Source organism: Muscardinus avellanarius (genome assembly GCF_963383645.1).
Source record: "Muscardinus avellanarius genome assembly, chromosome: 1".
NCBI classification, from domain to species: Eukaryota; Metazoa; Chordata; class Mammalia; order Rodentia; family Gliridae; genus Muscardinus; species Muscardinus avellanarius.
Window position 1 is genome coordinate 221,799,255 of NC_137786.1, and position 22,888 is coordinate 221,822,142.

At 35.9% G+C, this 22,888-nt stretch overlaps 2 protein-coding genes across 3 annotated transcripts; both read left to right on the forward strand.

The window, feature by feature from the left end:
• Positions 1–3,518: 3,518 nt before the first annotated feature.
• LOC308265746 (olfactory receptor 4A5-like) lies at positions 3,519–12,381 on the forward strand (the record flags this gene model as incomplete). 2 transcript variants are annotated; one of them, XM_080699588.1, is made up of 2 exons in its annotated part: positions 3,519–3,633; positions 11,570–12,381. In XM_080699588.1, 2 exons carry the CDS (start codon positions 3,519–3,521, stop codon positions 12,379–12,381), a joined length of 927 nt encoding a protein of 308 aa, XP_080555714.1. The 2 variants fall into 2 exon arrangements, with proteins under 2 accessions (XP_080555714.1, XP_080555713.1); XM_080699587.1 differs by lacking the exon at positions 3,519–3,633 and having other exon boundaries at positions 11,455–12,381.
• Positions 12,382–20,815: 8,434 nt separating this feature from the next.
• On the forward strand, positions 20,816–21,736 carry LOC308259714 (olfactory receptor 4A16-like; the record flags this gene model as incomplete). The annotated part of the gene is made up of 1 exon (XM_080690928.1): positions 20,816–21,736. The coding sequence occupies one exon, from the start codon at positions 20,816–20,818 to the stop codon at positions 21,734–21,736; it is 921 nt and encodes a 306-aa protein (XP_080547054.1).
• Between the last annotated feature and the right edge of the window lie 1,152 nt (positions 21,737–22,888).

The following is a 22,888-nucleotide window of genomic DNA, read 5'->3' on the forward strand; positions in this document are numbered from 1 at the left end:
CTGTATATATTTTTATAGAGAGAGTTATATGAAACTACTATGTAACTACTATGTATGGTATTTTTTTATGGTACTGGGGATGGAATTCAGGGGCATTCTACCTCTGAGCTACACCCTCAGCCCTATTTTTTATTATTTATTTTGAAACAGAATCTCACTGAGTTGCAAAGGGCCTAAGTAGTAGCTGAGGCTGTTCTCAAACCATGATCTTTCCGTTTCAGCCTCCCAAATGCTGGGATTATAAGGGCCACACCCGGCTGTATTTTTGTTTTTATAGTATCGTTTTGACAAAAAAAGAACATGTTTGTAAGAAACTATGTTAGTTTTTTTCTAGAAAAGTGGTGTACTTAATGGTTTACTAAAGCCCAGTCATACTAAATTTTGGGCCTTATAGTATCAAATTTTTATGACTTAAATTGTACAACTTTTTTTTTTTTTTGGTGGTACTGGGGATGGAACCCAGGGGCCTTCTACCTCTGGGCTATGCTCTCAGACCCATTTTCTATTTTAGTTGGAAACAGGGTCTCTTAAGCCAGCTGAGGCTGCCTTCGAACCTGCACGATCCTCCTGTCTCAGCCTCTCAAGCGCAGGGATGACAAGTGTGCGCCACCACGCCTGGCAAATTGTACAACATTTTAAATATTTCTTTTTTGTCATGTAAATAATTAAACTTAGCTGACTGTGAGTTGAATGACTGTAATCTCAATTGTTGTGTGGCTAAGACCCGAGAATGGCAGGTTGGAGTCCAATATCATTACTTGGCGAGAGCAATTTCAAAATAAAAAAGAAAATAAAATAGGGGTATAATTCAGAGATAGAATGCCCATGGACTCAGTCTCTAGCAACACACACACACACACACACACACACACACACACACACACACACACACAACTGAGCTCTTAGATGTTTTTTCTGGTGAAATCCAACATTGTTTAGGGAAAGTTAATGCAGAAAGTAAGAGGTGATAATGAGACATGACTATAAACTATATTATACTCTTAGATTCTTTGTTTTTGTTCTTTTTTATTGTTGTTGATTTTTTGGTACATGTGATCAAACCCAGGCACATTATACCTCTGAGACACACGTCCATCCATTTCTGTATTTGTTTTGAAGTCAGTTCTCACTAAGATCCTAAGGATCTTGCTAAATTGCTGAGGCTGGCCTCAGGCTGCGATCCTCCTTCTCAGCCTTCCAAGTATTCCTGGGATTACAGGCGTGTGCCACCCCACCTGGAACTATGCCCCTAAGTTCTTCAACAGCTGTGCCTTTATTCATCTGTATTTTTAAAGAATATCTCCTGAATCCGATGGAAGAAGGAATGTGAACGAGAGATGTAGAAGGTTCATTACGGGTGGCTTCTAAAGAAGCTCAAACTCTTTCTCCATGTAACCCCTTCCACTACCAAATCCACAGGAAGGGAACCCTCCTGCTCACTCTAATCTAAATGCATTTCTTCACAGGTATGTATTATTCTTCTTTAAATACAATAAAATAGAGAGCTCCTCATAGATATAAATTTTTCCTATGTCTAAAAAAGGGTTCAGGACTTATTGGTTAAAAATTATTTATGTCTTGAATTATATCATTTTTATTAAATTGAGAACCTGATCATTTATTCTGATCCTATGCTCATAGCTAAATATTTATCAATCTTGTAATTACCTGTAATTTATTACTTAAATTTTACTAGAGACCAAATAGTTCTCTAGGCACTTTACATGTAATTTAAAAATTATCCTAAGAGGCAAGTGCTACCGGCATTTCTATGCTAATAGTGATAAAGCAGAGGCCCAGGCAAGGTGATTCAGTTGCCCAAGGTCAAATAGTAACAAACTGAACCAGGGATTGTAGAGCAGTGCAGCTACAGAGTCTAATTTATTCATCACTGGGCTATGCTCTCTCCATGGAGATGTTTTGGGTCCAACCTGGAAACATACCTGAGGAAAAACTTAGAGTCATTATTTGGCCACAGTAGCCAATATATTCCACTTATCACATGCTAGGATGTTTTAAGAAATTGTTAAAAGCTTGGAAAATATTTTTATTATGTAAATATCAAAAAAGAAAAAATGTCAACAGAATACCATAATGTAGGACTTATACTGTTATAGCTATTTGGACTGAAAAGAATTCTAAGATCTAGTTCATTCCCTCTGTTTCTTAATGTGCATTCTGAGGCATATGTGTATTTTTACTTAGAGAGTGACTACACCCAAGCCAGGCATGGTGGCACATGCTTGTAATCTCAGTACTCGGGAGACTAAGACTGGAGAATTGCAGGTTCGTAGCCAGCCTCAGCTACTTGTGAGGCCCTCTGCAACTTAGTGAGATCTTGTTTCAAATTAAAAAAGAATAAAAATGACGCTAGGGGTATAGCTGTGAGGTAGAATGCCTGTGAGTTCAATTCCCAGGACAAAAAAAAAAAAAGAAAAAACTAAACAAAACAAAAAAACAGAAAATAGCTAAATCCATGCCTTCTCACACTGAATAGGATTTTTATTTTGAATACACTTTTTAAAAAAATCTAGATGCTGAAATTCTATTTTGAGCACTCTCAAAAGCTAGGAAGCCTATATATGAAACCTTGTTCCAATATTCCTACCTCTGTCTTTAATTTCTATGTCCTTTAAAACCTAGATAACTCCTGAAAAGAAAATACTTGCAGCTAACACCATAGTTGGTAAAAGTAATAAATTAGGTAAGTTTAGTTAAATATTTGCTGAGAATCAGGATGGTGAGTGGAAATGATTCAAGGATGGTGATGGGCAAAGATAAAATGGGCAGAATTATAGCTCCCGAAAAAGATGGCAGAGTCAGATGAAGTCACTGATATAGGCATCCATGAGCTTATTCTTATGTTATTATTTGATATAGTTCAGTGTCCAGTATTTTGAAATTCAATGAGAGGTTTATGCATCCATTGAGGCATGACAAACTAATCCTCTAATGCCTACAGTGATAAAATAGCATTCAGTGAGATAATTCAGAAGTGGTGTGATTTTTGGTGCATAGTTTCAATTTGCATTTTTTCTTGTCATGCTGGGGCATTGATCCAGGGGCATTCTACCTGTGAGCTATATTTCTAGCTGAAATTATTTTTTTTAAATTTTGTTTTGAAATGGGATCTCACTCAGTTGTAAAGGTTGGCCTCAAACCAGGGATACTCCTGTCTCAGCCTCCCCAGTAGCTGAGTTGCAGGCATGTGCCACCAATATGTTAATGGATTTTGGATTTGACTGCTCTCCTGAAAAAAGGCTTAGAGAAAGAACCACTAACTTTTAGGCTCTAAACAATATAGTCTGAGGAGAAGAAGAATTGTGACAGAAAGACCTATTTGGCTCCTTGTCAGATGAACTAGATAGAATCTTACTAAATGTTTACTGTTCATTGTACAAGGTATAATGATCGAGATGTACTCCATGGCATAGAGATACATGGTCCTGTTGACGATTTCATGGCAGGTCCTGTTCTTCTGAGCTCTCATCTCTGAATCAAGTCTTTTAGAGTAATAAATGGAACAGAGAAACAATGTCACAGAGTTTGTCCTCTTGGGCCTCACTCAGGATCCCAATGGGCAAAAAGCATTGTTTGTCTTGTTTTTATTCACCTATGTGGTGACGATGGTGGGCAACCTGCTGATCGTGGTGACTATCATGGCCAGCTCCTCCTTGGGCTCCCCGATGTACTTCTTCCTTGCATACCTGTCACTCATGGATGCGGGTTATTCCTCTGCCATCTCACCCAAGCTGATTCTAGACTTGCTATGGGAAAAGAAGACGATTTCCTTCCCAGGATGCATGGGCCAGCTCTTCATAGAACACTTATTTGGTGGTGCTGAGGTCTTCCTTCTGGTGGTGATGGCCTACGACCGCTATGTGGCAATCTGTAGACCTCTGCACTACTTGACCATCATGAATCGGCGGGTTTGCAGCCTCCTGTTGGTTATTTCCTGGGTTGGAGGCTTTTCCCACTCTGTGGTCCAACTCATCTTTGTGTACAATCTCCCTTTCTGTGGTCCCAATGTCATTGATCACTACGCGTGTGACATGTACCCATTGCTGGAACTTGCGTGCACTGACACCTACTTCATAGGCCTCACTGTGGTGGCCAATGGCGGAGCAATCTGTACGGTGGTCTTCATCCTTCTCCTAATCTCCTATGGATTCATCTTAAACTCTCTTAAAAGTCACAGTCAGGAAGGGATGCACAAAGCACTGTCCACCTGCAGCTCCCACATCACTGTGGTTGTCCTCTTTTTTGTTCCTTGTATTTACATGTATGTTAGACCTGTTTCTACATTTCCTATTGATAAATCCTTAAGTGTGGTTTTTACCATTTTCACTCCTATGTTGAATCCTTTAATATATACCTTGAGAAATTCAGAGATGAAAAATGCTATGAAAAAACTCTGGTTTAAAAAGGTAGCCACAGGCAGAATACAAACAAGTCTCCCACGTTGAACACTTTTGTTTCTACTTCTAAAGCAATGGATGGGCAGTAAGTCCTAAGAAAGAATGATATAGTCAAACAGAACATGGTCTCTGGGGATGCATCTCTTTATTTACATAAAGCCATCAATTATTGGAATAAATTATCTTATGAGAATATCGCCACTCTTAAAGAGATCAAATCACTCTTAGTGATGATGTGTTTGTCCAATCACAAGTAAAAAAAATAAAACTAAGCTTCCTTTACTATTATATTTACAAATGACTTGTTTAGTAGAAACCAATTTTTTCTACAAAATAATAAACTATGAGAAGATAAAACTGATTTCATCTTAATATAAATCATCATCTATGGTTTCCAAGAGTTTTCTAACTGAAAGAAATTCTTTCATGTTAAGTAGGATATTTATACATTCACTTTCACAGATGATGGTTTCCCCTTAAATGCGGTTATAAGTTGCACTAGCACCAGTAGTGTATAACAGTTCCTTACTATGCTTGTAAAATCCACACCTCAACCAGAAGTCTTCTAGAAATAATAAAGAAATTCAGCAAAATAGCTGAGTACAAATAGTAATACCTTTTCTTTACACCCACCATGAATTCACTGAAAGAGATATCTGCAAAATAATTTCATCCACAATAACATTAAAAAATTTTAGGAATGAATCTAACCAATGAGGAAAATGATATCTACAGTGAAAATTATTGAACACTAAGTAAAAAATTGAAGAACACTTTACAAGATGGGAAGACTTCATGTATTCTAGAATAATAATAATAATAAACATTGTCAAAACGGCCCTACTACTAAAAGAAATATACAAATTCATCACAGAATAAACAATGTTCTTTGGATGAAGATGTATGCGATTTATTCCACTATTGTGCTTATACCTCCATATCCTTTTATTTAGGTGTTTCTCTGCCAAGGCTGTTACCATTGAGTTCTGTTTTGTACACATATAAATATAGGAAATTTGGCTTATTTATGTTTTTAAATAAAATTGATCACACTTTTTGGGTACAGTCTATCTTGTTATTTTTTATTTAATACTTTTAAACTTTTATTGGTGCATTATAGCCTTACACTATAATGCAGTTCATACTGAAAATGACATACATACACATAACCCTTGATGGGCTTTCCCTGGGCTTCTTCCACTGTCCCCATTACCCATACAGAATACTGAGATTGACCTCGGTATTCTCACATTTGTCAATAATGTTAATAGAAGTGATTCCTTTATTGGTATTCTTCCCCACTCCTTTCTCTCAGAACGCCTTGGCTCCACTGGAGTTCCTCCTCTCTTATCTTTAGTGTCCTGATTACTCTTTAGCTTTCTTATATGAGAGAAAACATATGACATTTCAATTACTGTGACTGGTTAACATAATATTCTCAAGGTCCATACATTTTTCTGCAAATGACATAAGTTTGTTTTTCTTTATTTCTGAGTAGAATTCTATTCTGTATATATCTCATAATTTTGTGATCATTCATCTGTTGATGGACATCTGGATTGGTTTCATAATTTGGCTATTATGAATTGTGCTGCTATAAACATAGATATGATTATGTTCCTATAATATTCTGATTTTAGAACCTTTGAAAAGATACTCAGGAGTGGTATAGCTGCATCATATAATGGATCTTTTCTAAGTTTTCTGAGGAATCTCTTCACTGATCTCCATAGTGGGTGAACTTATTTGCCATCCCACCAACAGTGTAGCAAAGCTCTTCTTTCCCCACATCTGCACTAATCTTTATTGTTCTTTTAATTCTTGATGATTATCATAATTTGGGTTTGATGGAATCTCAGTGTTGTTTTGATTTTAATTCCCTTATTGCCAATGATATTGAACATATTTTCCATATATAAACATAATATATAATTTTATATAATATATATATAATGAATATTATATATAATAAAATATATATAATAATATATATAATAATATATATATAAAATTTTTGCGGTACTGGGGATGGAACCACCAAGGGCATTCTACCTCTGAGCTACACCCCAGCTTTATTTTTTCTTTATTTTGAAATAGGGACTCACTGAGTTGCAAAGGGCCTCACTAAGTAGCTGAGGCTGTCTACAAACCACAATCTTCTTGTCTCAGCCTCCCAAATGCTGGGATAACAAGTGTGCACCGCCTTGCCTGGCTTCATATATATATATATATATCGAACCTGCACAATCCTCCTGTCTCCGCCTCCCAAGTACGGGGATGACAAGTGTGCGCCACCACGCCTGGCTTCATATATATTTTTACCTTAGTCATCTCTTATATTTTATTGGTCGAGTCTCACTTCATAATGTAGCTCATAGTGATAGTGACATACATGAACATGATTTGCATATATTTATTTCCACTAGCATTTCTTCTTTTGTGAAATGTCTACTTATTTCACTTGCCCATTTTGTGATTGGGTTGTCTTTGTTTTCAGCAATAAGTTTCTTAAGTTCTTAGTATATTCTAGATACTAGTCCTTCATTAGAAGAGTAGCTGGCAAAGATCTTCCCATTCTCTAGGCTCCCTATTTCAGGTCTGGATAGCTTTGCTGAACAGGAGCTCTTTAATTTAATGCAATCCCACTAATTAATCTTCATTTTTAATTTCTTGTGCCTTGGGGGTATTATCGAGGAAATATCTACCTGTACTTTTAAGTTGTAGTTTTGTACCTATGTACTCCTTTACTAATTTCAAAGTCTCTGGTCTATTTACCAGGTCTTTGATACATCTAGATTGGATTTTTGCGCAAAGTGAGAGTTTGGGAATTTAATTTAATTTTTCCAAAAATGAGTAACCAATTTTTCCAACACCATTTGTTGAAAAGGCTTTTACCCTATGTGTATTTTTGGCACCTTTGTTGACTACCAATTAGCCATCAGTGTGTGGATTTATTTCTTTATCTTCTATTCTGTTTCATTGGTACACATGCCTGTTTTTGTCCCAGTGCCATGCTGTATTATTACTACAGTTCTGCAGTGTATTTTGAAGTCAGGTATTTGATGCCTTCTGTTGGGTTATTATTGCTCAGAATTGCTTTGGCTGTTCTGAGTGTTTTGTTTCTCCATATAAAATCTAGGATTGATTTTTTTAGCTTTGAGAAGGTCATTGGTATTTTAAAAAGGATTGCATTAAATATGTAGGTCACTTTTTGTAGAATGACGTTTTGATATTTATTGTGCATAAGAACAAGGTCCATTAGTTTCTATTTTTTCTTTTTTGATGGTATGTATAGAACCCAACCCTTTACTCTTTCCTGAATTTCCTTTTACCATTTTAGAGTCTTCTCATTCTTCCTGAAGTTAATTCAGTAGGTGTTTATATAGCTCAGTTGATTGATCAAAAACTTTTAAGTATTATGTCATTTTGTTAGAAAAATGTCTGCATTTTTACCATATTTACTTGAGTTTTTAAATCAATATTCAATGATATGTTGATAATCACTTTCATTTAGTACCTTGGATATGTCATTTCTTTTTCTGGCTTCATTAGTTCTTTTACAAATATATTGTCAATCTTATTATTTGTGTAAATATTTTGGCTATTTTACATATTCTATTTCTGGAATTATAATTAAATTAATACATATAACAATCTTCTTTTCCTTCATCTTCATCTTCTTCTTTTACTTTTTTATGGGTGTAGTCCAGGGCCTTGTGCATGCTATGCAAGTATTCTATCACTGAGCTATATCTTCAGTCAGATGTTAAACATTTTCCTTGTCATTTCATTTATAGTACTTCCTGAATTTATTTTACTGCCTTACCTAAATATTTCAATCTGCAATTCATAGTGTATTAATCATTACACTTTTAAATTTTTGTTCTTATATTAGAGGTTGTTCATGACACTTGGGGTCTGCCATTTAGACTTATCCAGAAGCATTTTTTTGTTTCAGTCACATGGGACCCTGTGAATCACTGACATGTGTGGATGCCAGGCACAAACTCTGCTGGCAAGTCTTCCTCCTCTAGGGATGGTCCAAGGGAAGACGCCTGTTCAGGGGAAATTACTTCATTTGAATTCATTCCAAGTATTCTAATAAGCTAATCTATTTTTAGTGGTAATGTAACAATGTCATAAACTCTGTCTGTATTTATAAGGAGATGGATCATTTTCCTGTTAGAAAGACTCAGGAAGTTTCTGAAATGCAAATGCTTCCTCTCTGGATTATGTCTAGTTCTCTGGGTGCAATGTTTCCTTTCTATATTATTGCTTAGAGAAGTTTGTGGAAGATCTCAAATTGCTGGAATGAGACTGAAGAGATAGAGGGACATATTTTTAATCAGAAAGGAAGGAACCTGAGAGAAAGATTCTATATGAATGGAGAGATTGAAGATTTGTGTTTATACCTGGTGAGATGCTTTAATCACCAGCTTTGTTGTGATGTTAACTTCCATCCTTTACTTTGTTTGGTAAAGAGTAAAAGAGAAGATACAAGAATTGTAAATTCTGAATGTCATAAATTTTTCTTCACTGTAACTGACTGAAATGAGAAAAATTGTGTAAGTAATCTTAGTGTCTTTAAATGCTTTTAATAGGCTATTCAATAATGGGTTTGACTCAGTTTCCATGAATGAAGCCAATTTTCATGCAAACATAGCAGTTTTGTTTTTCCATGAAGACATTTTTTTTCAAGCAAATGAGTATACTAGCTGACAGTTATACATTAAGTGCTTTTTAAAAACTTGTCTATTTTTATACATTTATTTTTGCATTGCAATTTTGCATTATGATGAGGTTCAGAGTGCCAGACACATACATGCACACAGTACTTGCTCTATTTTCCTCCCAAATACATCCCCCTTCCCCTGCCTCTTCACACATTATGAGATTGGACTTGATACCCTCATACATGTACACAGCATTATTTCACCTGTTTTCTTCATCAAGTCTCCCCTTTCCCTTTCTCACCTTCCTTTCCAAATCTACTTCCTTTATTCTTACTGGTAGCTCTACTCCTTTATCTGGAATCCCTTTTGTTTTCCCGTTTTTCTCTATCTTCCACACATTGGAGAAAACATAGAACTCTACACTTTCTGAGATATGCTACTCTCACTTAGCATAATATTTTCCAGATATATATATAGGTTCTTCTTTATGGCTGAGTAAAATCCCATTGTGTATACATAACACATTTTTGTAATCCATTCATCTGTTGATCAATATCTAGGCTGATCCCATAATTTGGCAATTCTCAATTGTTCTGCTGGTATATTTTAATTATACAGAATAATGGGCTTCATTGTGGCATATCGGAACACATATATAACATACTTATTATACCCTTCACCCATTATGACTCCTCACTCTCCCCTGTAAATATTGATATTTAAACATTTTTATAGCTTTGTATTTACATGTTTCTGAGATAATGGAAAACCAGCGTGGAAATGTGAAAATTGGAGTTACTTCTTGATAGAATGATCAGCCATACATGATGATGTGTTCTATGATTATATATTGTTAGTGAGATATCTATAGTAACCTTCAGTAAAAGAATTACTATTTGCACAAGACCAAAAAAGTAATTTCATAAGCCAATTCACAGTTGATAGTAGTTTAAAATTTTTGTGATATGTTGAAGCACAGGTAAAATCTTACATGCCATTCTCATAGGATGTATCTGAATTGGATGAATGAAGCTAGCAATAACAGAAATTAGAACATACAAAATATATATGTTTTTAATTAATTTTTGTTGGAATGTTGCACTTATTCGTAAGAATGAAATGCATGGTGATAATTCATACATCAGGACAAACACTCTGGAGACCAGTGTAGAGTAGTCTAGAGTTTCCTTAAAATACTAGGATTGGAACAATTATATGATTTATCTAGCTCTATCAGTGCTCGGTATCCTTTTTGATATCCTTTGGTATCTTTCTGATATCCTTTGGTATCCTTTGATATCCTTGGTATCATTTTTATTATTACTCTTGATAGGTGTTTATTTTCCCTATTTCCAAAATGCAAGTGATACATTTTACATGTCTAAAAAACAAACCAATGAATGTGTTACCTCAGATTACTAGATATTATACATTGCATAATATATTATCAATGAAGTATAATGAATTTAGATACATTTGAACTAAAATTACATATTATACTAAGCATATATGTATTTGAAGGAGCAGATGTCTATCATGTTCAGAGAAGTCGAGAAACATTATTATTATTATTATTATTATTATTATTATTATTATTACTTAGTGGTATTGGGGGTGGAACCCAGGGGCTTTCTATGTCTGGGATATACTCTCAGACCTATTTTATATTTTATTTGGAAACAGGGTCTCACTAAGTTGCTGAGAGCCTCACTAAGTAGCTGAGGCTGGCTTTGAACCTGTACAATTCTCCTGTCTCAGACTCCCAAGTGAGGGGATTTTTAGAAGTGTGCACCACCATGCCCGGCTAGAGAAACTTATAAAGCTGTATTGTAAAGTACTACATATGGTATTTTATGGTATTATGCTTTGAAAAATACTATTTTAAGAACATATGTGAAATTCTTTTTTAGAAAAGTATTAAAGATTTAATTTGAAAACCTGCTACTATTACATTTTGGTTTTAGAGTATGAGATGTTTGTGACTGAAGCTGTACAGCATATTTTACATACTTTATTTTAATGTGTAATTAATTAAACTGTCCAATATGAGCAATATATGATTTCCTGTTTGCCTTTTGATACCTCTCCTTTAGAGAACATCAACAAAGGCTTAGAGAATGAACCATTAATCTTTAGGCTCCAAACAAAATTTTCTGAGGAAAAGTAGAATTATAACAGGAAGGTCTACTGGGATTTTTGAAAGAAAAAAGCGTGAACTGAATATTTACTCTGTCCATCATTGTAGAAGACACCGTGATGGAGGTTATTCCATGACATGGGAATTCATGGTCCTGTTGATGATTTTATGGCAGGTCCTTTTCTTTTGAACTCTCATCTCTGAAGCAAGTCTTTTAGAGGAGTAAATGGGACAGAGTAACAATGTCACAGAATTTGTCCTCCTGGGACTCACTCAAGATCCTAACGGGCAGAAAGCATTATTTGTCTTGTTTTTATTCATCTACCTTGTGACGATGGCAGGGAACCTTCTCATCATGGTGACTGTCATTGTCAGCCCCTCCTTGGGCTCCCCAATGTACTTCTTCCTTGCCTACCTGTCGCTCATGGATGCAGGTTATTCCTCTGCCATGTCACCAAAGCTCATCATAGACTTGCTCTGTGATAAGAAGACAATTTCTTTCCCAGCATGCATGGGGCAGCTCTTCATAGAACACTTATTTGGTGGTGCTGAGGTCTTCCTTCTGGTGGTGATGGCCTACGACCGCTATGTGGCCATCTGTAGGCCACTGCACTACTTGACCATCATGAATCGGCGGGTTTGCATCCTCCTGTTGGTGGTGTCCTGGGCTGGAGGTTTCACCCACTCTGTGGTTCAACTCATCTTTGTGTACAACCTCCCCTTTTGTGGTCCCAATGTCATTGACCACTTCATCTGTGACATGTACCCATTGCTGGAACTTGCGTGCACTGACACCTACTTCATAGGCCTCACTGTGGTGGCCAATGGTGGAGCAATTTGTATGGTTATTTTAACCCTTCTCCTAATCTCCTATGGGTTCATCCTAAACTCCCTTAAAACCTACAGTCAAGAAGCAAGGCGCAAAGCCCTGTCCACCTGCAGCTCCCACATCACAGTGGTCATCCTTTTCTTTGTTCCCTGTATTTTCATGTATGTTAGGCCTGTTTCCACCTTTCCTATTGATAAGTCCATAAGTGTGGTTTTTACAATTATCACTCCTATGTTGAACCCTCTTATATACACCTTGAGAAATTCAGAGATGAAAAACTGTATGAAAAAACTCTGGCATAAAAAGCTAACTACATCAGAATAAGAACTTGTCTTCCACACTGAGAACAATTGTTACTACTTAGAAACAAACAGGCAGTAAATCCTAACAAAGGATGGTGTGTCCAACTCAATATACCCTCCAGGGATGCTCATCTATTTATACAAAACACCAATGAGTAAATCATCATGTGAGAAAAGAACCACTCTTAAAGAGGATTAGAAAGGATAAATTTGTGATGATTTAGTTTTCCTATTACAAATAAAAAATTAAACTGAGCTCACTTTACTTTTAAATTATCAAATGATTTCCTTTGGTAGAAATAAAGTTTTGTCTTAAATAGAACAAACTAGGAAAAGACAATATAAATCTTCATCTTTGGCTTGTAAGTTTTCTTAGTGAAAGCAATTCTTTCATGTTAAATAGCAAACGTATCCTTTCTACTTTCACAGATGATTGCCTTCTCCTCCAATGCTATTATAAATTGCACTAGAACCAGCAGTATGTAATTGTTTCTTGCTATACTTAGAAGATTCAAAACACAAACGAATTTCTCCTAGAGCTAGAAAACAAATTCAGCAATGTAGCCAAATTAAAAATTAATTCACAAAAATCATTAGCTTTTCTATATACCTACATGAGTTCACTGAAAACGAAACCTGGAAAACAATGTCATTCACAATAACATTTAAAAATACTCTGGAATAAATCTACTCAGTCAGGAAGAGGACCTCAACCATGAAAATTACAGAACATTAAAGAAAAAAATCCAAAGAACTTGAGAAGATCAAAGACCTCCCTTGTTCTTTAATAAGCATAACAAAAATGGTCCAAATTACCATACAATCAAGTGATCTACAAATTCAGTGTAATCCCTATCAAAATACAATTTATATAGAAACAGTGTTCTTTTAAACAGGACGAATGCAGTTTATTCTATTGTTATATTTTCATCTTTTTATCCTGTTATTTCCAATGTTTCTGTTCTTTTTTTTAGGACAAGAAACTTGTAACTTTACTTACACTTACCAATGTATAGCATTTCCTTGCTTTTTACCTGTTGAGAAATTTTATTTTTTATATTTTTAAAACTTTTTATTGGTGCATTGTAGTCATACAGATGTAATGGGGTACATGATGGTAGAGGCATACATGCACACATCACCCAATTAGCTCTTACCCAATTCCCACCAAATTTCCTCCTCCCTCCGTTCTCATTTTTGGCTTAGTGATTGACTTTGATATGTTTGTGCATGTACATCATAAACATTAGGGAATTTCCCTCTTCCCCCCTCCCATCACACTCATTTATTTAGGACATCTTATTTGCTCATCTATAGTATCTCCTTCTTTGTCTAGAGTTCCTCCTATGACCCATTTTCTCCCTAGCTTCTGCATATTAGGAAGAGCATCTGATTTCTTTTTTTTTGTGATTGACTAATCTAACTTTGCATAATTCTCTCCATTTCCATCTATTTCCCTATAAATGATGTAACTCTGTTCTTTTTTATGGCTGAGTAAAATTCTACTGTGTACCTGTCCCAATGTTTCCTTAGCAATGCTCTTACCACTAAATTCTGTTTGATTATCAGAGAAAATTTGGCTCATCTTTTTAAGTAAAATTGATCATATTTTTGGTTGTAATCTATCTTATTGTTTTTTATACTGATTAATACTACCTATAGTGATTATTCATGTTTATTTATTCCATAATTCTCATTTCTATTGGTCACTTCTTTCGTGGGGATGGGAGGGGGAAAGAAGGAAGCTCTCTAAAGCACATGATGTACTTAAACACATTAAGGTCAATCACTAAGCCAAGGATGGGGAGGGAATGGGGTGGGGATTGGGTAGGGGCTAACTGGGTGATGCGTGCATGTATGTCTACACAATTTTTAAAACCCCATTAAGATGTATTAGTACAGTGCACCAATAAAAAAATAAAATAAAAAAGAAAAAATATTCTTTATGAGCTGGGTGTGGTGTTGCACACCTGTAATCACAGTACTTGGTAGAATGAGAAGAGTATCACAGGTTTGAGACTGATATGCTTGTGGTAACTCAGAGAGACCCTGTTTCAGAATCAAAATAAAAAGGCTGGATTATACATGAATGGTAGAATTCCCCAGGGTTTTATTAGTACCACACACCAGAAATATTCCATATATTTGAGAAAAGAGACTCCAAACTGCACAATTCTTCTTTCTAACTTTCCTTCAAAATATTGACCCTGCAGAGACTTCGTTACCTGTTAGTTTTTGATGTTTTCAAGCACATGCGTTTTACGTTTTTCTAGATCTTATTGCTTATATTATTTGGTGATTTGGTCCAACCAGACCACTTATGTTTTTATAGAAGATATATAGTGTAGGACCAATGTTCTACTTTGACAATACTTTATGGGTTTTGGATAATTACTGTGGATGACAGTGTTTTGGAGGAAACACCTAGAACACTTAATATTTTCAATGTTTCTTACTGGAGTAAATAAATTCTGAATCTGAGCTCTCAGAGATATCAACTGACCTAGCAAATGCTCTTTACTTCATTTAGATAAATAGAAAGCATTAGCACTTTTTTAATTCAAGGGAAATCCTCTATTCTGCAACCATAATTTATGCCATAGTAACATTGATTATATCATACACTTCTTCAGAATTTAAGATGCATAAATGCATATTTTACCACTAACCACATTGCTTAGGGTTCAATCTTAGAAGAAGAGATACATACTGCATTTGGAGTTGCTGGATTTGATCCATTTGTTTTTTAAGTTGAAGACTCCATTATCTGATGAAGATTGTTAGCTGGTTAAGATATGTATTTATATGATCTTGTATCTAAGGTATTAATGATACAAAAGATCCAGTCCATATCTAATCATACCATAACATATGGTCAGTGGAACCAATTAAGATAGTAACAAGATAGTAACAGAGAAAGCCTGTAAGCACTGTTCACTTGTTAGAATTTTTTTCTCTTTCATATTTTTAACATTTTATTTTGGTGCATTTTATTCATACTTCTTGATGTCAGTACTCATTTAGCTCTCCCAAAGTTCCCACTTTATTTCCTCCCCTCTCCCTCCTTCTCATGGTTGGCTCAGTGATCGACTCTGATATATTAGTGAATGTACATCATTTGCATTAGGGATTTCTCTCTTCCCTTCTCCCATCCCCCTCAGGTCATCTTCTTTGCTCATCTATGTTTTCTCCTCCTTTGTCTAGAGTTACTCCTCTGTCCAATTTTCACCCTAGCTTCTGCATATTAGGGAGAATATTCAATTTTTCACTTTTTGTGACTAACTAATCTTACTTAGCATCATGTTCCATCCATTTACCTGCAAATGGCATATTTTTTCTTCTTTATGACTGAGTAAAATTCCATTATGTACATATACCAGAGTTTTGTAATCCATTCATCTGTTAATGGACAGACTGATTCCATAGTTTTACAATTGTGAATTGTGTACCTAGAAACATAGATATATATGCATTAGTCTGGTAGTTTGGTTTCCATTATTTGGGTTGATATTCAGAAGTGATGTTGCTGGGTCATACAGTAGGTTCTTTCCCATTCTTCTGAGAAGCCTCCATACTGTTTTCCAAAATGGTTGCACTAATTTTCAATCCCATCAACAATGTACTAGAGTTCCTACTTTTCCACATTTTTGCCAATATTTCTTGTAGCTTGTGTTTTAATGATTGCCATTTTAAGTGGAGTTAGGTGAAATCTCAGGGTAGTTTTATCTCACTAATTGCCAATATTGTTGAACATTTTTAATACACTTTTAACCATTTGAATTTCTTCTCATGTGAACTGTTTATTTAGTTTACTTATGCAGTTTTTGATTGGGTTATTTTTTTCTTAGTGATGAGGTTCTTGAGTCCTCTGTATATTCTAGATATTATTTCTCTATCAGAGGAGTAGGTGGCAAAAACCTCCAATTTTGTTGGCTTTCTGTTGAGGTTCTTGGTAGTTTCCTCTGCTGTTTAGAAGCTCTTCAGTTTAATTCAAGCCCATGTATTAATCTTCATTTTAATTTATTGTCTATTGGATTAAAATTGAGAGACTCAATTAATAAATAGAGATCATTATAATTCTTTTGGTACAAATTTCACCTGACCAAAAGCCTCCATTACAACTAACAGTGCAGAATCATGATCACTTTTCTTTTCAAGAATTAGAAGGTGGACTTCAGCTATTCTCTGATTCCAAGTTCCTTGCTCTGAAACCAAAGTTTTTTGAGTAGAGACCCTAAAAATTAGAGTGAGGCCATTGTTAACTGGGTTGGCTGGAAGGAAACTGGGGCTGTTTTCTCCTTTAGACTGGTTTAAGAATTATTTATTTTACTTGAATATTTCACAACCTGTAACTCATAGTCTATTAATCATTACACTCTGGAATTTTTATTTTCATATTTGAGGTCTTTCACGGTACTTGGCAGTCATCTACTCTTTTTTGGCAAGACCCTACTCATCTTCCTCTAGGGACAGTCCAAGAGACTAAACCTTTTCAGAGGAGATTGCTTCATTTGAATTCATTCCAAGTATTCTAACAAACAAATCTATTTTTAGTGATAATGTAACAGTGTCATGGAGTATAACCGTATACATAAATGGATAGATAATTTTCCTGTTAGATTGACCTAGGAGGTTTCAGAAAACTCAAATGCTTTTCTCTCTGGATTCTGTATTTAACTGGTGTGTAGTCCTCTGGATGCCCTGTCTTGTTCTATCCATCACTGCTTAAAGAAGTTTGTGGAAAGTCTCAATTTCCTGGGATGAAAAATTGTGGAGATTTGAGGACATGTTTTTTTTTTTTTAATTAGGAAAGAAGTGGCCTAAGTAAGATGATATTTGAATAATGAAAAGACTAATACTCATGCTTGTACCTGTGAGCCTGTATCACCAGTTCTTTCATCAAGTCAAATGCCGGCCTTTGCCTTGTTAGGTACAGAGCTAAAGAGAAAGACACATAGATTATGAATTTTCAAAGTCTTTATTGTTTGCTTCACTGTAATTGGCTGAAAAGAGAAAAATTATGTAAGTAATGTTAGTGTTTTTGAATACTTTATGTCTTCCATTAAATAATGTAGTTTATGTAGCCCTCTATATGGGAATTTATCTTGGTAACAGAGAAACTCTGGCTCAGGGAAATACCTCATCCACTGTTACTTATAGGGTTTTATAACATTGTTACTGTAAGTTATTATGTATTGTATTTTTACGATATTGTTTTAAATATATATTTAAAAGCCTATGTTACTTTTTTCTAGAAAAGTATACATTTAGTGGCTTAGATCGAAAGCCAGTAATACTACGTTTTGATTCTTATAGTAGCAAATCTTTAATGACTTAAATTGTAAATATATATATGGTACTGGGGTTCCTGGAAACCCTTCTACCTCCGGGCTACACTTCCAGACCTGTTTTATACTTTTTTTTATTTGGAAACAGGGTCTCTTAAACCAGCTTGTGCCTGGCTTTGAACCTGAGAGATCCTTCTGTCTCCGCCTCCCAAGGTCAGGGATTACGAGCATGTGCCACCATGCCTGGCTTTGTAAAGCATATTTTTTTTATAATCCCTTTTAGTATACAAATTATTGAATTGAGCTGAGAGCACTGGCTCAAGCCCGTCATTCCAGTATTTGGGAAGCTGAGACCAGAGGATTGCATGTTGGAGGCCAATCTCCAACCTCCTTTTCCAGACCATGTTTCAAAGTAAAAAATAAAGTCAGGCATGATAGTTTACCCCTGCAATCCCAGTGCTTAGAAGGCTGAGACACGAGGATTGCAGGCTCAAGGCCAGTGTCAACAATTTAGTGAGGTCCTCAGCAACTGGTGTTGTTCAGAGATAGAACATCCATATATTTAATGCCTAACATCACAAAATAAAATAAAATAAAATGAAGCTGTTGGCTTTCTGTTGAGGTTCAGATGTGGAATGCCCCTAGACTTGCATGCTCACTGGTGCACGTACATGCACATACACACAAACACATGTTAGCCAACCAAGAGGAGGTTTATCCTGGTGAAATACAGCATTGTTGATTAGGGAAATTAAACTTCGAGGAAAGTAAGATTTTATAATAGACTCACTGTACTCTTCTTTTGGCACTAGGTGTCAAACCCAGGGGCATTCTATCTCAGAGCCATACCTGCATTTTTTTTTTTTTTTTTTTGGTGGTACTGGGGTTCCTGGAAGCCCTTCTACCTTAGGGCTACACTCCCAGACCTATTTTATATTTTTATTTGGAAACGGTCTCTTAAAGCCAGTGCGGCTGGCTTCGAACCTGCACGATCCTCCTGTCTTCACCTCCCAAGCGCGGGATTACAAGCGTGCGCGACCACACCCGGCCATACCTGCATTGCTTAAATTTTTTTTTTTTTTTTTTTTTTGTGGTGCTGGGGATGAAACCCAGGAGCATTTTTACCTCCAAGCTACACCCCCAGCCCTATTTTTTTATTTTTTATTTTGAAACAGGGTCTCACTGAGTTGCAATGGGGCTCACTAAGTAGCTGAGGCTGTCTGCGAACTGCCATCCTCTGGTCTCAGCCTCCCAATTTTTTTTTTTTTTTTTAATTTTTGAAACAGGTTCTCACTAAGTTCCTGCGAATCTTGGTAAATTGCTGAGGCTGGCCTCTAATCTAGGATCCTCCTGTCTCAGCTTCCCAAATAATGGGATTACAGACATATGCTGCCATAGCCTACACTGTACCCTTACATTCTTCAACAATTACCAAACCCATGGGAACAGAATCTTTCTTCTTACTATCAACTAAGCTCATTCCTTCACAGGTAAATGCTACTTTTACTTATATATAATAAGATAAATAATAAGATAATTTTATCCTATGTCCAAAAAGGGCTTTATAGCTGGGCGTGGTGGCATACACTTGTAATCCCAGCATTTGGGAGGCTGAGACAGGAGGATCGTAGTTCAAGGACAGCCTCAGCTGCTTAGTGAGGCCCTTTGCAACTCAGTGAGACCCTGTTTCAAAATAAAGAATAAAAAAACAGGGCTGGGGAGTAACCCAGAGGTATATTGCCCCTGGGTTCCATCCCCAGTACCACACAAAATGTGTTTCATGACTTACAGGTATACTATTTTCTATATCTTGGACTGTGTCTATGATTTTATTAAATTAAGAGACCCTAATACTTTATTCTAATATAATGCTCACAGTGAAACATTTAAGAACATTGTAATTAGCTATGATTTATTTATATTTTACCAGGTGCCAAACAGCACTCTAGGCACTTTACATGTAATTAAAATATAACCCTAAGAAGCAGATGCTATGGATGTCTCTATGCTAAAGTGATGAAGCAGAGGCCCAGGGAAGGTGCTGTCTCTTCAAGGATGTCTGGAAGCCTATCCGGGTGAGAAGCTTAGAGACATTATTTGGTCACACCAGTCATCACATCCCATTTGCCACTGAAAAGTGTTTTGAGAAGCAGAGATAGGCCCGTGAATTTTATTTGATTATGTGAATATTAAAATAGAAAAAAAATGTTGCCAGTATAGGAAAAGGTAGAGTTAGTTGCACTACAAGTGTTTTAGTTACTTGGATTGGAAGGAATTCTGAGATCTAATTCAATCCCTCTATTTCTCAATGTGCAAAATGAGTCAGCTGAAGTCATTGCTGTAGGCATCCATATGTTTATTCTCATGTCATTATTTAATACATTTCAAAGTCCAGTATATTGAAATGTAATGAGAAATGCATAAAGATTCAGTATCCTTTGAGACATGACAAACTAACCCCCACCCAAGACACAGAGGAATGCAACAGAACTCAGTGAGATCTTTTAAAAATGGTGTAATGTTTGGTGGTATACAAATCATGTCGTAAAGTTACTTCCCACAAACACTACCATTTTTAAAGGACTGAGTGTGTCCATTTATATATTTAGAGTTTGTTGTCACCAGTAAAGAGCAGGTGTTTGAAAGCAGGAGCCTTTTCCTTGTTCATCATTGCTGAATCATTTTCAATATGATGTATTTTTGGCTATGCTACAGACTGAACCTAGGGGCGTTCTAACGTGTAGTTATATCTCCAGCTCTATTTTTTTTCTTTCTTTTATTTTTTTTTAAACAAGATCTCACTAAATTGCCATGGCTGGCCTCTAACCTGTTATTGTCTTGTCTTACCCTCCCCAGTAGTTGGGATTGCAGGGACATGCTGCCAATAAGTAAATAACTGTTTGGTCTTTGACTAAAAATCTCTATAAAATATCAACCAAGGCCTAAAGAAAGAACCACCAACCATTAGGCCCCAAGCAAAAATTTTCAAGAAGTAGAATAGTCACAAGAAGATTTATTGTGCTCCTTAGAAGACAAAATAGATATAATGTACAAAGACAAAATAGATATAAAAATATATATAATGATGGGGATGTGCTGTTCACAATTTCATGGCAGGTCCTGTTCTTCTGTGCTCTCATCTCTGAAGCAAGTCTTTTAGAAGAGTAAATGGGACAGAATAACAATGTCACAGAGTTTGTCCTCCTGGGCCTCACTCAGGATCCTGATGGACAGAAAGCATTATTTGTCATGTTTCTATTCATCTACCTTGTGACAATGGCGGGAAACCTGCTGATCATGGTGACCGTCATTGCCAGCCCCTCCTTGGGCTCCCCGATGTACTTCTTCCTTGCCTACCTGTCGCTCATGGATGCGGGTTATTCCTCTGCCATAACACCCAAGCTGACCATAGATTTGCTCTGTGATAAGAAGACAATTTCCTTCTCAGCATGCATGGGCCAGCTCTTCATAGAACACTTATTTGGTGGCTCTGAGGTCTTCCTTCTGGTGGTGATGGCCTATGACCGCTATTTGGCCATCTGTAGGCCACTGCACTATTCGACCATCATGAATCGGCGGGTTTGCATTCTCTTGTTGGTGATATCCTGGGTTGGAGGTTTCACCCATTCTCTAGTTCAGCTTGCCTTTGTGTACAATCTTCCTTTCTGTGGTCCCAATGTCATGGATCATTTCATGTGTGATATGTATCCATTATTGGTACTTGCATGCACTGACACCTACTGGATAGGCCTCACTGTGGTCGCCAATGGTGGAGCGATGTGTATGGTCATTTTAACCCTTCTTCTAATCTCCTATGTGTTCATCCTAAACTCCCTTAAAACCTACAGTCAGGAAGCAAGGCACAAAGCCCTGTCCACCTGCAGCTCCCACATCACAGTGGTCATCCTCTTCTTTGTTCCTTGTATTTTTATTTATGTTAGACCTGTTTCCACCTTTCCTGTGGATAAATCAATGAGTGTGTTTTTTACAGTTATCACTCCCATGTTGAATCCTCTAATATATACCCTGAGAAATTCAGAGATGAAAAATGCTATGAAAAAACTCTGGCATATAAAGTCGGTAGCATAGGAATAGGTATACCACACCGAACACATTTGTTACTAATTTAAAGTAATGGACAGTCAGTAATTCTAACAAAGTATGGTTTGGTCTACTCATGTGTTCTCTAGGGATGCTTTTCTTTATTTATGTAAAGCATCAATGAGTAGCATAAAATCTCTCAAAACAGCCGAGTATGGGAAAATATGCTTATAATCCCAGTACTTGGGAAGCTGAGAAAGTGGATCTAGTTCTGGCCAGCCTCAGCTACTTAGTGAGGCCCTGTTTCCAAATAAAGAATAAAAAATCAGACAGGAGGTATAGCATGGAGGTAGAATGCTTCTGGGTTTAATCTCCAGTACCACACACACACACACACACACACACACACACACACACAAAATATTTTATGAAAGTAGAATCATACTTAAAGAAAATTAGGAATGATCTATTAGGGATGATTTATTTGTCCATTTTCAATTAAAAAAATAAACTGACTCTTTTGAAACTCTATTCTTTAGTTTATATTGACACTATATTTAAAGGACATATTTATTTTTGAATAATAAACAAGCTGTTATTGAAAACTTAATGTCATCCAAGTTAATTAGGAAGCAATTTGGCTAATACTGAAATTAATTTTTGAATTAAAAGATTGAGTTTTAAATTTTACTGTTCATTAATCTATCAGAATGATACATTACTGTAGCTAATGTAGATTCTCTAGATTAAGATTAGCTCTGATTTGGTTCACTTTTTCAGCTCATGACATTTGGATGCAGATGTCATGCATTGTTTTTGGTTAAAAACATTAGCAGTGGACAGCTTGGTCAAAGCAGATGTTGTCCATGGTGAGAATCCCTTTGAGTTCTTGGTGACAGGGTAGGTAATTTGCTTTAGAATGCCATTCTAATACAAATTGTTTACATATCTTTGTGCTTCTCCTCCTTAGTTATCACATGCATTTTTGCCTTTCCTTTAAGAACAAGTAGAGTGTCTTAATCTGTTTTTATGATGCTATTATTAAAGACACATGTTATTTTGCTAATTATCATGTCCCCTGAATGTTGTATTGAACTTAAATATTTTAGTTTTAGATTTAAAATAATTTGTATTGGTAGAAACAAAATTCTGTCTGCAATATCACAAATTAGAATAAAATAAAATTGTTTTCATTTCAAT